This window comes from Taudactylus pleione, unplaced genomic scaffold (genome assembly GCF_031769625.1).
Source record: "Taudactylus pleione unplaced genomic scaffold, aTauple2 ptg000652l, whole genome shotgun sequence".
Classification (NCBI taxonomy): Eukaryota; Metazoa; Chordata; class Amphibia; order Anura; family Myobatrachidae; genus Taudactylus; species Taudactylus pleione.
Window position 1 is genome coordinate 8,963,815 of NW_028285054.1, and position 18,003 is coordinate 8,981,817.

The 18,003-nt window shown below is 44.6% G+C and overlaps 1 protein-coding gene across 1 annotated transcript in view; it reads left to right on the forward strand.

The window, feature by feature from the left end:
- The window catches only part of KLHDC1 (kelch domain containing 1), a 36,375-nt gene that overhangs the window by 1,114 nt on the left and 17,258 nt on the right, over window positions 1-18,003 (forward strand). The window contains exons 2-4 of the mRNA XM_088455320.1: window positions 7,618-7,688; window positions 10,559-10,676; window positions 13,713-13,831. Of these exons, the coding sequence (XP_088311446.1) occupies window positions 7,618-7,688; window positions 10,559-10,676; window positions 13,713-13,831 (308 nt within the window). The remainder of the gene's footprint in view (window positions 1-7,617; window positions 7,689-10,558; window positions 10,677-13,712; window positions 13,832-18,003) is intronic.

The following is an 18,003-nucleotide window of genomic DNA, read 5'->3' on the forward strand; positions in this document are numbered from 1 at the left end:
TCACATGAGATCCATGGTAAAATGATGTTACCAGGTGTAATACATCCTCGTCAATATATAAGACCACTTAGTATATACGTATATTCTTATATCCGCTCTTCAGGCCACTATGGCTAATTTGTTTAGCGTAATATATTTGTATTATTATTTCCCTGTGTTAAGCAGCGTTGAAGTAATCACAGAACACATACACTGTAAGGACCTGATTCTGAGACACGCAGGGCCGACGTTTATAGAGCCGAGCGATTTTTGTTTTCTGTGCGTGCGTGAAAATCCCTAAAGACTTGTACAGCACGCGGGGTACACGGTGTACACGCAGAGAGACGCAGTTGCGATTGAGACACATTTTATTAGGAATGTGCTGGGAGGCTGCTATTTAGACACATGAAGATGGTCCGTTTTAAGGGCGTGTTGTGCGAGTGTCGCGGGTGGCACACTGAACTGGCTGCAAACTCAGACGTGTAATTGCTCACATGGGAGGCAATACAACTGCACCTAGCGTGGGGCTGGTGCAAGTTTCCATGGTGCAACGCACCAAGCAGTATTACAGTGTCTAAAGATGCTCAAAGTGGGCATCCCAGTCCTTGCACATTTAGATGCATGCTTGAGCTCCAGGGGAAGGATCGTTACAGGAATTAGCATAAAGCCGTAGACGCAACTACTGCAAAAGACACTAAAGTGGTTGCTGCAGTGCGAGACATGGAATTGGGCCCTAAATCTTCTGTTGAGCCCAGATGAAAAAAATATTAATTTATCCCATGCTGAGGTGTGATTTTCCTGTGCTGACACCTAGTAGCAATACACCAAAGAATGAGTACACATACAGATGGGTAATGGCCCTATCTCAGCAACAACCTTCCTCCTCCCTTTACCAGCCTTAGGCCTGTATTCAATTAGCCGTGAAAAGTCAGAGATATTTCGCCTATAGTACTTTCCGCCGCATGGGACGCAAATTCGCAGAATGCGCGTCCCCGCATTTCGCCCTATTCAATTACAGAACAGGTGAAAACGAAAATAGGCAAATGCATAACAGGCGGAAAGTACTGAATACATTTGGGGAATTGGTCTGTACCCCAAAATAAGACGCATTGACACTGGAAATCATTACAGATGTGTACTATTACTAAGTTGTGTTAAATGCTTTCTAGAAGCATATTTGTAAAAGTGGTGAAGATTAATAGAAAACAATATTTTTTTTGGTTAAAATAAATAGTCCTGTCAAATTTGGGGTACTTGAAAATGGGTGCTAGCATATTTTTGTGTCTCTAAAGTGCACTTTTAAAACATTTGAAAAATCCACCTGCTGCATGCACCTGCGATCCTAAAAACACCAGCCCCATCCATACAGCCCCCCAAGAAACCTATTTCGCTAGTTTTTATCCGTGTCCCCCCACTTTTTTAATTTCCACCCCAAAAATGAAATGTCTTTTTTTTGGGGGGTGTTCTGAGGTAATTTAAAAAAAATTTATTTGCTGATTTGGCCTTTTCGGGGAGGGGTAGGGGCTATGGGGGTGTCCACAGGGTTATGAATCATATCCCCACATTTGCACCCCAAAATAAAGATTTTGCACTTTTTTCCGCCTGCCATTCTTTGGAGTAACTTTCCCGCCTGTTTCAGTACATTGAATTTCCACTTAGGCGAAAACGTCCTGGAATTAAATTTGGAGCTAAGATGCAAACAGGCGAAAAGCGTTGATAGGCGAAACTTTTTGGCCGATTTCGCCTTTTCGCATTTAATTGAATCCAGCCCTATGCGCGGAATACTGTTCAGCAAGGTGGCCGCAAAGTGCCTCTGGAACAGACGAGAAAAAGGCACTTCACAGCCCATGAAATCACTACATTAACCTCAATCCCCCCCCATAGAGGTGCACTGTTAGGCTACCATTTTAAGCAGTAATGTGTGCAGCCCATCGCACTGAGCGCCTGATTCAGACCCGGTCGCAAGCACTGAGCGCTCGCAACCGGGTCGATGGTGGTCCACAGCGCATGCGTACGACGGAGCCGTCTCCGTCGTACGCATGCGCGAGACCCGGATAGCAACGGGCAATCCGTCGCTCCGGGTCTCGCACCAAAGGGGGCGAGCTGTCGATGTTGAGTGACAGCTCGTCCCCTTTGATGGGCGGACCGGGGGGGGAGCTGCCCAAACGGAGGCTGTTTGGGGGCGGCCCCACTGACATCACGAGTGATGTCAGTGGAGAGATTCCGGCTCTGTTAGAGCCAAAATCTCTCTGGGGCTTGCGGCCACGAGACCCTACCACAAGGGTCTTGTCGCAAGCCCGATGGTCACTATAGCTGTGGGTGGTCATCCACAGCTATGCGACCGGCCAGGAGGCAGTACAAAAAAAACAAAATAAACGCCCTGATTCAGAGCGAACGCTCTTTCAGAGCGTCCGGCTCTGAATCAGGGCCTCAATGCAATTCCTGCCTTAAATGGAATTGTATATTCTCCCTGTGCTTGCGTGGGTTTCCTCTGGGTACTCCGGTTTCCTTCCACATTCCAAAAAAAATATACTGGTATGTTAATTGGCTCCCAACACAAATTAACCCTAGTGTGTACATGTGTGTGTGCATGTGATAGGGAATATAGGCCCTGATTCAGAGCCGGACGCTCTGACAGAGTGCTCGCTCTGAATCAGGGCCGGGCTATTTTTTTTTTTTTTAGAACGGCCTCCTGGCCGCTCGCATAGCTGTGGGTGACCACCCACAGCTATAGCGAGTGGCCAGGAAGATGGTCGCGATGGTCAAGAGCCATCTAACAGAGCCAAAATCTCTCCCACTGACATCACTCGTGATGTCAGTGGTGCCGCCCCCAAACGGTAGGTGTTCTCATGGGAACGCCTCCGTCTGGGCAGCCAACCCCCCGGAGCCGGCTCCGTCGTGCGCATGCGCTTTGGTCCACCATCGACCCGGTTGCGAGGGCTCAGCGCTTGAGACCGTGTCTGAATCAGGCCCTCAGATTGTAAGCTCCACTGGGGCAGGGACTGATGTGAATAGCCAAATATTCTCTGTAAAGCGCTGCGGAATATGTGTGCGCTATATAAATAAATGTCTGGTTAAAGACAGAACATCGGGAGGTAACTGCGTAGGATGCCGTGTCACAGAAGAATAAAAGGAAAATATCCCACCTGAAAGTATTTTGTTTGTTAAATTTAATTTAGAAAATTAAAGTAAGTTAGAGTTATCGGCATTTTCCGATCAGAGTCAAATTTCCTGAAAATCGGTAAGTGGAAACAGTGGTTGTAATCGCTGTGCTCCTTGGTGGCCGATGGGCTTCCTGTGCTGTGATAGATTGGTTTGAGCAGGAAACTGGTCAGTGCACTAGTTGCCTATATGGCAGCTATATGAACCTCTGTACCTGCAGTGGTGATGCTACTTATGTCTGGGAAATAAGTTTCCAACACATTCTCTCTCTCTGGGGCTGAAGCATGGTACTATGCCAGTTTACATTGTGTATCTTGCGTAATTTTGCTCTGCACATGCCCAGTAAGTGAACCCACACCTGCTGTGATTGCAGACAGCTCCCTGCACCTGCCGAGGTGGGATGGGACATTGTAACGTAGGCCAAGTACAGTGAAGTGTGTTTACGCAAAGGCGGCTCATACATACCTGCAGAAACACGCATATATACGCCTATTGCAGGTGTATCTGCTATAGAGCAAGTTCAAATACACATGAGTTGTCGTAAACCGCGCTCATATGCTGCCGATGTGGAGAGGTGCGAATCTCGAGATTATTATACCTTGTTTTTTATAAGTAATTTGTGCCCATTTTGCCAACAGCTCTTCAACAGCCCCTCCATATCTGTACTGAAGGAGCACAAAATGTAACGGGGAGGGGGAGTGGTTGGGGCTCTTATTATACAGTACACTGGCCCTCATTCAGAGGCGGTCGGAGGATGCAAGCGGTCGCTCAGTAACTGGGCGGCCGCTTGCATCCTGACCGGCCGCCTCTGTTTCGGTCGTTAGGCTGTGGGTTAACACCCACAGCTCTAACGACCGCTAGGGTGATGGTCGCGATGGTCATTGACCATCGCGACCATCGGGGCTTACGACGAGACCCTAGGGTAGGGTCTCACTTGTCGTAAGCCCCAGAGAGCTTCTGGCTCTGTCAGAGCCGGAAGCTCTCCACTGACATCACTAGTGATGTCAGTGGGGCCTCCCTCAAATGGCAGGCGTTCCCATGGGAACGCCTCCGTTTGGGCTGCCACCCCCCCCGGCCCACCTTCCAAACGGGGCGAGCTGTCAATCAACATCGACAGCTCGCCCCCTTTGGAAAGAGACCCGCTACGACCGGCGCTGTCGGTCGTAGCGGGTCTCACGCATGCGCACTAGACAAACATCGAGGCGGCCGTACGGTTGTAGACCGTACGGCCGCCTCTGAATAAAGCCCACAGTCTCTTACAATAATGCAGACTCTTTGCTTTTTAATTGTTAGCACCATTCCACACTACCAGCTAGTGCAATACTTAATGCAGATGATACACAACATATATTTTGTGGTAAACATTTTCTGGGTGAAGTAGCCGGAGCTATAATTTTTTCCCTGTCACTAATGCACAGTAAGCCATAGCTCCCGGATTAAGTTTTCAGAGCTATGCAATTACCATTTGCGGTGAGCCCGTAAATAGTACCGGAAGCATTAGTTGACCAGATTTTTATTCACACCTCAAGAGGGTGCGAGCATAAATCCGCGTTGAGTGCACCCTCGGGGATAGTTGTGGGCTCACAGTGGGCAGTAATTGAATAGTTCTGGGCATTTCACCTGTGAGTTAAAATCCCACAGTAACTACCACGGCTAATTTATAATCCCCTTAGTTTACAAATTGTCTTTTTAAACTGGACATATTAAGTACACATGCAACGAGGACACATAAAAAGGTCGACAAGCAATAGGTCGACACCAGGTGGTCGACAGTCAATAGGTCGACATGGATCTAGGTCGACGGGTGCAAAGGGTTGACATGGGAATTGTCGACACAAAAAATGGTCAACACCTCTTTTTTCGTTAGGGTTAATTAATTACTGGGAGGGTTAGGGTTAAGCTATAGGAGGGATGGTTAGGCTCTTACCCCGATGGTTAGGGGTAGGCACTAGGAGGTACATTTAGGGTTAGGGTGAAGTTTAGGGTTAGAAAAACAAATGTCGACCATTTTTCTGTTGACCTTTTGACTCTTATACCTGTCGACCTATAAACATGTCGATCGTTTGTGTGTCGACCTTTGTCCCTGTTGACTGGCGACCACCTGGTGTCGACCTTTTTCTAATGATCCACACACTGCAGCAATTGACTGCATTATGAATCTAAGCTCATACCTGGCAATTTGAACGTTTTTGTGCAGCATACAGCACAGTTAAAAACAGGAACAACACCTTAATTTTCACAACGCATTGGGCCATTAAAGTGTTTTAATAAGACTTGCGTACACTACCGGAATTGCTGGGAGGTGGTTAGGGTACCGGTCGGACCTCCCATTGGTGTATGCTGGGCAGAACTTTGACAATGGCAACCTGTTCTGAGCCTTCAACTCAATGGATTTGGCTGAAAACTTCACAGAGTGTTAACATTGGATCCCAGAAGAAATTCTAGGGGGTTGAGGACCCGGCCGGACCTCCCGTTGGTGTGCACTGGGCAGAACTTTGACCTGGGGAGCCTCTACTGGGCCTTTCACTGGATGGATTTGGATTAAAACTTCACAGAGGGGTGGCAATTGGTCTGGGATGCCTAATGTAGTGGTTGGGGTCCCGGTCGGACCTCACGGCGGAGTGCGCCGGAAAGAACTATGAGCCTGTTCTGGGCTTTTCACTGGATGGAGTTGGACGACATCACATAATAAAACTTAATAATTTGAAGATTTAAACCTGGACAATGCCGAGTACTTCAGCTAGTTATACATAAATGAACAGACCGAGTCCCCCATGGTTTATTCAAGAGCCTTATGCTGCCCATCCACAAGGCGATTAAACCTAGCGATGGAGCGTTGACGATGGTCGTTATCGCTCCATCGCTTGGTAATCGCCCGCAAATTGGGCAGTAATAGGTGAAAAACGACCAGCGATGCGTGCGCACGCTGGTCGTTTTTAACATCAATCATCGCCCAAACATGACGGTAAACCTGACGACCGCCATCAGGTTGCCATGTTCGGGGATGATTGATCTGCATACACTGAACGTTCAGTGTATGCAGTTCACCCCGCGGGAGACGACTGCATCGTAATCGTGCCGTCGTCTCCCGCATCGTTAAGTTGATGGGCAGCATAATATGCGATTTCAATAGGTTTGTTTTTTTTATTGTAATAACCGCATAATATTACATTAAATTGGGAATGGACAAGCACAATATTTAATGTATACAGAAAGGTGACGTGATCTCAGCACTAACGGTGTAATTTAAAAAATATAAAAAACTTGTATGTATTAAAACAAATTTAATGTCTTCATAAAAATACAGTTTAAAAGCATGTATATAAAGTGCATAAATTACTTACAGATTTAGTAAGCATAAAAACATATGCAATTAGTTCAAATAAGGAGCAATAAAAAGCATACAAATAGTTCCTACCATAAGGTAGCTGTGACTGTCACTCCCGGTCTTAAAAAGCAGGGGCTCCGGATAACACCCTGTTTTTGGACACTCACAGGCAAAGTCCTTTAAAGTCCTTAGCAGGATGAATAACTGCACCTCCAAACCGCCGACGCGTTTCGAGCTTGACTGCTCTTTATCAAGCACAACATTTAAGCTCGTTTGTATAGATAAATATTAAGACAATAAATATAATGAAAGTGAAAATGTATGAGACCTTCGATTTTGTAACAAATGTAGAAAGTAAAGTAAATAGTGAGGGTAGGAATCGGGGTGCCGTGGCTTCACGCTAATGAGGGGAAAGGAAATGTAACAGGAGAAAATGATAAACAATTTCCAGAGCTAAAATGTTTCCATTACTCTCAGATTCTGAGGGATCGTGAAGAATACTAGACATAAGCTCCATCCGGTACACGGGCCAGATTCTATTGCCATTTCTAATAAACGTGGGGCTGCCAAGCGGTTGTCTCCAAGTTGCTGCAAGCTGGCAAATGGTGGCTGACACAATGAGAGGAATTTAATTCCCCGACATGGGCACAATGTGCCGTGCCGAAACGGCACATTGGGCTAAATGTATTAGGGTCCGAGTTTTGTAAAACGCTATACTCGCACATCTTTAGAACTCACCCCTATGCAATAGGGTGCGAGAACATGCAAGCTCATGTTTTTCACATCCCCACAACTCACAATGGCAAAACACTCATCCAGATGTTTTACCATTGTGAAGTTACAACTCGGCCATTGTAATAGAGGACTCGCACAGTATTACTTACCTAAAACTCGCAAAATAATAGACCTGCTTTAGGCTAGCGAGTATAGCCTGAGCAGGTGTGGGTTGCACATAGGCATGCATAGATCAGTGAGATCCGTGCATGATTCTGTGTTAAAAAAAAAAAAACTATAAAAATGATATGGGGCCCTTTATGACATATACTGTATGACTGTCCTTTATGACTTATGTACTATATGTATGACTTTCATTTATGACTTGCATACTATTATATGTGTAATAACCACTTTTAAACTTGTTTCTGCAGTCAATTGAAGAAAATGAGGTATACTTGCCAAACGATGAAATATGGGTCTATAATATTGAAAGTGGCTTATGGTAAGTTGCACGTTATCAGGATTGTATTGTTTTAATTTTATTTTATTTCCTCAGGGAATTGAAACCAGTTACTAGATCTAGATGTTGAAACAGTCAAATCTCAGGTGCACAACTCCAAATTACTGATAATATATAAATGCAATACAATTTTGCAATCAATAGAGGTTTTTAGCATAATCATGGCCAAGGTTATGGGCCTACCCACCATATCCAGGTAACCTCTTTAGGGTAGGTCCCTAAGATACTAGGTTTCAAAACCAGAGTGCAGGACACCCCAAAACTGGCCCAGCCAAGCCGCCCCAGGGCACCCGCATAGTAAGAAAAGTGCAGTGTAAAGGAAATAGTTCAGAGCAGCCACAGCTGCATATAAAGAATGAAAATAAAAACGTGAAGTACATGTATAATCAACAAACAGTGAAGGGTTAAAATGTGTTATAAAAGAAAAATGTGTTATGCGGTGCCCTGAAACAGATCAACCAAAGCAATCCAGGGGGACCCACGCCCCATAAATGAACCAAAGTTGCACTACAGTATATAACTTGTAGGACTTACCTAGAATTGTGCCTAATACTAGTGTGCATATACTATACCAGACTCCATGCTTTTAAACCAATAAGGAAGGGGTGCTAATCCAGACTGAGGGCGTCTCCTTTCCCTCAGGTGTGCAATAAAGCACATTAAATGGAGTATATAGGAAAAGTTCTTGGACTGCACACCCTGAATATATATAATGGGAGGTGCTACCTGATGAGACTAATTGCAGGCACAGAAACAGAGAAATCTCAGGTGCACAACTCCAAATTACTGATAATATATAAATGCAATACAATTTTGCAATCAATAGAGGTTTTTAGCATAACCATGGCCAAGGTTATGGGCCTACCCACCATATCCAGGTAACCTCTGTAGGGTAGGTCCCTAACATACTAGGGTTCAAATCCAGAGTGTGCAGTCCCTGAACCTTTCCTATAGATCTAGATGTTCACTAACAACATTATAGAAAAAATAAAACTACAATAATATAATTAACCTTTATTATTACCCAGCAATTTACAGAGAATGTATACAGTAGCGTCTTGAGGGCTGGGCTCCCGTGGGCAGGGGCACACCCTACACACACACACTGTGCAGCTCCCCAGCCCCTCATACCTGTTTGGCGACTCCTGTGCATAGCTATCTTTCCAAATATATCACTAGATAGATAGAACAGTGGTGTTTCCAGTTGGGTATAGGGAAGGGGTGCTGCTGCCACAATGGCAAATAAGTGGGCAGAGGGTTCCCCGAGTTCCATGGGCTTGTTGTGTACTGCACACATTGCACCCATAATGGATAACACCGATTGTGTAATAATCCACATCCCAGTGGAGGTTGTAGTCTATTCTATACCACACAAACATTAGGGTTAATTTAGTCTAGAGACAGAAATCTGTGACTATATTTTTGGACTGAGAGAAGAAATTCGAGCAATCAAATAAAACCACACAAATGAATACACATACAAACACGGGTCCTGGGTTGGATAGAACCGATGGCTCCAGTGCATATGTAATATGTGTTGTGGAACTGCCAATTATTATTATTATTATTATCCTTTATTTATATGGCGCCACAAGTGTTCCGCAGCGCCTTACATAGTACATAGAACTAATAAGTGAACAAGAAACAAGTAACTTACAGTACATTACAGTGCAGGACAGGGACACAACTTATATACATTGCTGAAATAGTGATTAAAGCACTCACAATAAGCTGCCGGGAGTTGGCGGTCCCGTGTTAGGTGCCCTAATGGGGAGTAGAGAGTAGAAGAAAATGTAAAGAGAAGCACATGAGGGAAGAGGTCCCTGCTCATGAGAGCTTACATTCTAATGCCAATGTAACAGCCCGTGGACATCCGCTATAGAGATCCCCACTATGATCTTCTGAGCACGCATGCGGAGAGGGCATCGTGCTGCCCTGTTTGTGTTTTCAGTGCCCTCACATACACATTTTGCAGTGAGATTCACAATTGATTCACAATTGAGCCCCATGAATGTGACTAGAATAGATGGCGGTGGTGCACTGCTGCTGAGTTCGAATAATATATTGATTAAAACACAATAAAACAACACATAACCTATTTTAACTGTGGATAGCAATAATTGCTTAATACTGCAGTAGCCGGATGATAAGTGCAGATGACAAGATATTTTGTTACTATATGACTGGAGAAAAGATGCTTCAGTTTAACATATTTAGTATTATCTGTGACCACAGAGTAGATCTAATTACAATATTTAAGAGCTCTTCTGTTTGAACCATGCGTATGCTGTATGTATTAAGCAAATAGTGCTGTCCACTGTCAACCATGGGTTGTATCTACGAATAATGGGTGCACAGTTTTAATTAATATATAATTTTAATTCAGTAGCAGTGCACCACCACCTTTAATATCTAATCTAGTTTTCCTTTTTTTGTAGGGAACCAGTCTCTATCATAATAGGCAGCATTGGCCTGTATAAATTAATATATGCCAAGTTAAAATTTTTGAAAGCACCATCTATGTATACCCCCTTGTGTGTTTCCTCTTTCTTTCCCATGAGTGTGTGCATGCGCAGAAGATAGCAAAGACTGGCAAAGTGCCGGAGTCTTTGTTATCACTGCCCAGAGTCCTCTTTCAGAAGATTTCACCCGAAAGATGGTGCTATCGGCACATGACATAGGGGAGGGACACACTGCAAGGAAACTGAGCTCTGTTCCGGGTGTAGAGTGTGCGAGTTCAGGGCCCCTCTCAGCCCAGGGGCCCGTGTGCACTGCACACCCTACACCCATTATAGATATGGAGTATCATCTCTTTAATTGCCAGCACTCATTCTCTTGGTTGTAAATTATAGGAGAATGCTCTTAACAAATGGCGAGCTGCCCCCTGCAATGTCTGGCAGCTGTGGGGCATGCCTGAATGGGAAACTCTATATCTTTGGCGGCTATGACGACAAAGGTTACAGCAATCAGGTATATTTGGTTTTAAATATGTGCCACTTCATGAAAGGTTATTGAATTGTGCAATTTATTGATATTTTATATATCGGACAGTAAATGTGGATGAATTGGTTGATCTCAGGGGTGTTAGAGAGCAGTATACACAAAGAAACCCTACGTACAGATGTGTCCTCATACATCTAGCCTCAATACGCCATGTGGCGAGAGATGCCTGGCGCAAGTGCGCCTCCAGGTCCCGTGCGACACTGGTAGCGCCGGGTGGTGTTTTTTGCATCTTTTTCGCCCCAAAACTTCATCTTAGTCACAATGTGATGTGACTAGGACGCACCCGGAGACTGTGCTGATTAATTTGATATGTGACACTTGTATATCTGTGTGCGACTGAGTCTGTAAATGAAGCACGACGGAACTAGGAGCGTAAAAAAGCTGCTGCACCTGCATCGTCGCATTTCCTATACAGATTCAGATACACAGTCGCACACAGATATACAAGTGTCACATATCAAATTACTCAGCACAGTCTCCTGGTGCGTCCCAGTTGTATCCCATTGCGACTAAGAAGAATTTTCGGATGAAAAAAGACGGACAACGCTAGCAGAGTCGCACAGGACTTGGTGCGCCAAGAGGGGCTGTTTGGTGCGACTGCAGTAAGAATGTGGGAAGAGACATCCGTATAACACATAGATATACTGTATATACTCAGACCTTAACATCTAACGCATGGCTTAATATAAAGTGTAATCATCACACACTTCATTCACAATAATACCTAGGACTGATATGAGTATTTGTGTTAGAAAGCAGACAGACACGTGTATGAGTCTTTATAAAATAAAGCTATATACTATATACGCCACCGCTTCCCATACTCTTTAATCCTCTATTGCTTTTTCCCAGATTACATCTCCTTGTGTGATTACCTCATACCCACCACCTCATTAACGTCTGTTTTGTGTATTGCTAAGGCTATGGGGTGATTAGTTTAAGTGACTTTTCTGGTTTTGTATGTGTATGGAATCAAGGGGTGAGCGAGTGCACAAGCCATCCTGTGTCTGGGCTATTACTTCAGTGGCTAACCATTCTCTCTCCTGCCGGACAATGGGATATAATGCTGGCAACATAGCAAAGTGATGGAGATCTGGCCATTGATTAAGAACATGGATTATTTATTAATTATTATTTATTAACCATTACTTATATTATATAGTGCCAGCATATTCCGTTACGCTTTACAATTGGGAACAAAAAGTAAAAAAGAAAAAGAGGTAAGAAGTCCCTGCTCACAAGCTTACAATCTATAAGGAAATAGGCATTGATACACGAGGATAGGTGCTACCTATTGCATATTGGTCCAGCCAGGATGCAGAGGCTCTTGTTGGGCTGTATGATCCAATCACATGGGAATGTTGACCTGGGGTCAGGAGGACGTGAAAGTGAAGAAAGAGAAATATGTAAAGTGACATGTGGACAGTGTAGAGGAGATGTAATTGTGTAGGATAACTTATGGAGGTTATGTGGGGGGATGTAGTCAGGAAGCCGACGGTCTAAATGCTGACCGCCGGCTTTCCGACTGTCTAATCCCGGCAAGGTACTAATGACAGGCGTCAAAATCCCGACGCCTGTCATTAGACCTACGCCGGTAGCCCGACACCCTGCATACGAAGGTAAGCCGGGTGCTGGGAGCGGACAGCTGCGGGGGGAGAGTTAGGTTTTATTGCTCCTGGGGGGCCTTAGGGCTAGGCACGCCCCCTGGAGGATTAGGTTTAGGCTAGGGGAAGGGGGGGTTAGGCACCCCCAGGGGGAAGTTAGGCATCCCCCCGGGAGACTTAGAGTTGGGCTGCGGGGAAGGGGGGGTTAGGTTTAAGCACTTAGAGGGGGGTTAGGGTTAGGCCCTTGGGGGGAGGTTAGGGTTAGGCACCCCTAAAGGAGGGTTAGGGTAGGGAATTAGGTTAGCGATACTTACCTAATTAGTAGTCAGGATCTTCACCTCTGCTGGGCTTCCGCTGTCGGGATTTGAACCGCTGGCCATGCGTCTGGCGGTAATACCTACTACATCCTGTGTGGGTGGTTCTGAATTTGATAAGCTTGTCTGAAGAGGTGAGTTTTCAGGGAACGCTTGAAGGTTTGGAGGCTAGAGGAAAGTTTTATTGTGCGGGGAGGGCATTGCACAGAGTGGGTGCAGCCCTATGAGAGACGCAGATCTTGTGCAGAGCGAAGAGGTCAGGCTGGGAGTTATATTGAGATAAGTAAAGAGTTGTATGTTGGTGTAGTTTGGTTAATAGCTTTATGTGTAAGTATAAGTATTTTATATTGAATTTGGTATAAAAAAAAACAGGCAACCAATGTAAGGACAGCAACAGAACATTGCGAGGAAGATTAGTCAGCATAGATTGTAGGGCTTACAGTCTGGTTAGGGGAAGACCAGTAATGAGACTATTGCAATAATCAATGCGGGCGATAATAAGTGCATGAATTAGAGTTTTTGCAGTGTCATGTGTAAGGTATGGGCGTATTCTGTATATATTTTTAGATGTAACTGGATTTGAAAACAGATTGAATGTGAGGAACAAAAGACAGTTCAGCATCAAGGATGATACCTAAGCATTATCCTTGTGGGTAAGGTTGGTTGTCGTGTTATCAACAGTAATAGAGATCACAACTGGCCTCAATGGGTGCGTGAATGATGACACCCGCAGGCCAAACGTGGTCATTTTAATAACACTTTTATCAAAGCACCTGATATAGTCCATATTTGGCTATATGAGTAAAGTAGAGAATCGGCAGGAAGCCCACCACTAACCACTCTACCACAGTGATGAAGTATAGGAGGAATGTCTGGCTAGAACCCCCTGGGAACGTTTAGGCCCTTGGTGGACATCTTAATTGTCATGTTTGGTAAATTGACCCTGACTACAGTTAATGAAACCCCTGGCCATAATTCCATATGCTGGTAAACCATCATTGTTTTTTGAAAACTATTTTTCTTCTAATGTGAGAAATTGGTGTTTACCAATATTGACATCCAGATATTTGCCTGTATATTCAAAGCTCTATTATGTGGATCTGCGAACGGAAACTCAAGTGTTGACATGGAGACACATAGAGAATTTTAAAGGCCAGCCGCCAACACCTCGCGACAAGCTTTCCTGCTGGGTTTACAAAGACCGGTGAGCATAAAGCACTATAAGATTACCATCCTGCCAGTTTACATGTCTCTTCTGTGATCTCTTAAACTTAAGTTTGAGTACCAGTTGTGACTTGATCAATACCTTTCTTAGAATAAATGCAACTGTGGCCCTGTGAACAACTGGACCAGAGCTCTTTAAATTGGCATTCACTGTGTGTGGTCAAATTAATTCCTATTCCTATCATTTGAGGATTAGGTAGAGTGACCTAAGTGGCCATTTAAAATCTTTATATTTGTCTGGAAGTGTTTCTTTGTGTAGTGTCTGTGGTGAAAATTTCAGTTAATTGTGGATTTTATTGTATGTAAATTATGTACAACAAACCTACTCTACATCTCTGTAATTCCTACTCTACCCGCTGACCCACAGAACAGTGCCTGACACTTTCCCAGGTGCCGTTATGTTTATTACAGTTGATAAAGGCCACAGTCTCTCTCTTAGCCATAGACTGGATCAATTTTCATCCAACTAACCAGTCGACCAACTTGTCTGACCAGCTAGTGTACTCCATACACCTAACCAACTTTTTCATCAGACCAGAAATCTTCTCACCAACCGAGTGACTTTGTGTTGTCAGGGGGGCAGGCAAACACTGTCCGCCTACTTCTGTTGTTCCAAAATGAGGAAAATGTAATTGTTTTAAACAAGTTATTTTCACGTATGTCATCAGGCCCCTAATCCACAGATTTTGTCACACATGTCCACCCCCTGCACAGTAGCTTGTCACACATGTCCCCCATGCTGGCACATACGCAGCAGAACTGAAAATCCAGGTTTGGGTTTTCGGTTATTGAAAAAATATTTAAAAAAAAAAAAAATTTTTTAAATACATCTTTTTTTAAATAAAAAGTTTTATATAAATCATAATTTTTTTGACGATTGTCATATTTTATCGCCATCATGAGATGTAGCTGTAATAGTTGCACGGACACATGCAGGCGTGGAGTGCAAGGGGCCCGTGTACAGTCTCTGTGTTGGCCCTGTGCACTGGTCTCCGGGAACTTGGCGCTGGTACCATGATCCCGGTGATTTTCCTACTGCGCATTTGCAAACCTCCAGTAAGATGGCTGCAACCCCATTTTCCCGGTGATCTGTGCAGTGCCGCTGCCACCGCGGGACTCTGGAGAGGTAAGTATAATACCTGGTTGCTGGGTGTGTGATGTGGGCCCCCTACGTGCACCGCACACCATGCACCCATGATAGATACGCCACTGGACACATGACAGGTGGGTGGGGTTAGTAGTATTAGGATTGTAGGATTATAGATGAGGGCTACGAATAGTAGTTGGGACACATGACAGGTGGGTGGGGTTAGTAGTATCAGGGATGTCGGATTATAGATGAGGGGTAGGAATAGTAGTTGGGGCACATGACAGGCGGGTGGGGTTAGTAGTATTAGGGATGTAGGATTATAGATCAGGGGTAGGAATAGTAGTAGGGGCACATGACAGGCGAGTGGGGTTAGTAGTATTAGGGATGTAGAATTATAGATGAGGGGTAGGAATAGTAGTTGGGGCACATGACAGGCGGGTGGGGTTAGTAGTATTAGGGATGTAGGATTATAGATCAGGGGTAGGAATAGTAGTAGGGGCACATGACAGGCGAGTGAGGTTAGTAGTATTAGGGATGTAGAATTATAGATGATGGGTAGGAATAGTAGTAGGGGCACATGACAGGCGGGTGGGGTTAGTAGTATTAGGGATGTAGGATTATAGATGAGGGGTAGGAATAGTAGTTGGGGCACATGACAGGCGGGTGGGGTTAGTAGTATTAGGCATGTAGGATTATAGGTGAGGGGTAGGAATAGTAGTTGGGACACATGACAGGTGGGTGGGGTTAGTAGTATTAGGGATGTAGAATTATAGATGATGGGTAGGAATAGTAGTAGGGGCACATGACAGGTGGGTGGGGTTAGTAGTATTAGGGATGTAGGATTATAGATGAGGGGTAGGAATAGTAGTTGGGACACATGACAGGCGAGTGGGGTTAGTAGTATTAGGGATGTAGGATTATAGATGAGGGGTAGGAATAGTAGTAGGGTCACATGACAGGTGGGTGGGGTTAGTAGTATTAGGGATGTAGGATTATAGATAAGGGGTAGGAATAGAAGTTGGGACACATGACAGGTGGGTGGGGTTAGTAGTATTAGGGATGTAGAATTATAGATGATGGGTAGGAATAGTAGTAGGGGCACATGACAGGTGAGTGGGGTTAGTATTAGGGATGTAGGATTATAGATAAGGGGTAGGAATAGTAGTTGGGGCACATGACAGGTAGGTGGGGTTAGTAGTATTAGGGATGTAGGATTATAGGTGAGCGGTAGGAATAGTAGTAGGGGCACATGACAGGTGGGTGGGGTTAGTAGTATTAGGGATGTAGGATTATAGGTGAGCGTTAGGAATAGTAGTAGGGGCACATGACAGGTGGGTGGGGTTAGTAGTATTAGGGATGTAGGATTATAGGTGAGGGGTAGGAATAGTAGTTGGGACACATGACAGGTGGGTGGGGTTAGTAGTATTAGGGATGTAGAATTATAGATGATGGGTAGGAATAGTAGTAGGGGCACATGACAGGTGAGTGGGGTTAGTATTAGGGATGTAGGATTATAGATAAGGGGTAGGAATAGTAGTTGGGACACATGACAGGTGGGTGGGGTTAGTAGTATTAGGGATGTAGGATTATAGATGTGGACTGGGAATAGTAATTGGGACACATGACAGGTGGGTAGGATTAGTAGTATTAGGGATGTAGTATTATAGATGAGGGCCGGGAATAGTAGTTGGGGCACATGACAGGTGGGTGGGGTTAGTAGTATTAGGGATGTAGGTTTATAGATAAGGGGTAGGAATAGTAGTTGGGACACATGACAGGTGGGTGGGGTTAGTAGTATTAGGGATGTAGGATTATAGGTGAGGGGTAGGAATAGTAGGGACACATGACAGATGGGTGGGGTTAGTAGTATTAGGGATGTAGGATTATAGATGAGGGGTAGGAATAGTAGTTGGGATACATGACAGCTGGGTGGGGTTAGTAGTATTAGGGATGTAGAATTATAGACGATGGGTAGGAATAGTAGTAGGGGCACATGACAGATGGGTGGGGTTAGTATTAGGGATGTAGGATTATAGATAAGGGGTAGGAATAGTAGTAGGGGCACATGACAGGTGGGTGGGGTTAGTAGTATTAGGGATGTAGGTTTATAGATAAGGGGTAGGAATAGTAGTTGGGGCACATGATAGGTGGGTGGGGTTAGTAGTATTAGGGATGTAGGATTATAGGTGAGCGGTAGGAATAGCAGTAGGGGCACATGACAGGTGGGTGGGGTTAGTAGTATTAGGGATGTAGGATTATAGATAAGGGGTAGGAATAGTAGTTGGGGCACATGATAGGTGGGTGGGGTTAGTAGTATTAGGGATGTAGGATAATAGATGAGGGGTTGGAATAGTAGTAGGGACACATGACAGGTGAGTGGGGTTAGTAGTTTTAGGGATGTAGGTTTATAGATAAGGGGTAGGAATAGTAGTTGGGACACATGACAGGTGGGTGGCGTTAGTAGTATTAGGGATGTAGGATTATAGGTGAGGGGTAGGAATAGTAGTAGGGACACATGACAGATGAGTGGGGTTAGTAGTATTAGGAATGTAGTGTTATAGGTGAGGGGTAGAAATAGTAGTTGGGACACATGATGGGTGGGTGGGGTTAGTAGTATTAGGGATGTAGGATTATAGATGAGTGGTAGGAATAGTAGTTGGGGCATATGACAGGTGGGTGGGGTTAGTAGTATTAGGGATGTAGGATTATAGATAAGGGGTAGGAATAGTAGTTGGGACACATGATAGGTGGGTGGGGTTAGTAGTATTAGGGATGTAGGATTATAGGTGAGGGGTAGGAATAGTAGTAGGGACACATGACATGAGTGGGGTTAGTAGTATTAGGGATGTAGGATTATAGGTGAGGGGTAGGAATAGTAGTAAGGGCACATGACAGTGGGTGGGGTTAGTAGTATTAGGGATATAGGATTATAGGTGAGGGATAGGAATAGTAGTAGGGGCACATGACAGGTGGGTGGGGTTACTAGTATTAGGGATGTAGGATTATAGATGATGGGTAGGAATAGTAGTTGGGACACATGACAGATGAGTGGGGTTAGTAGT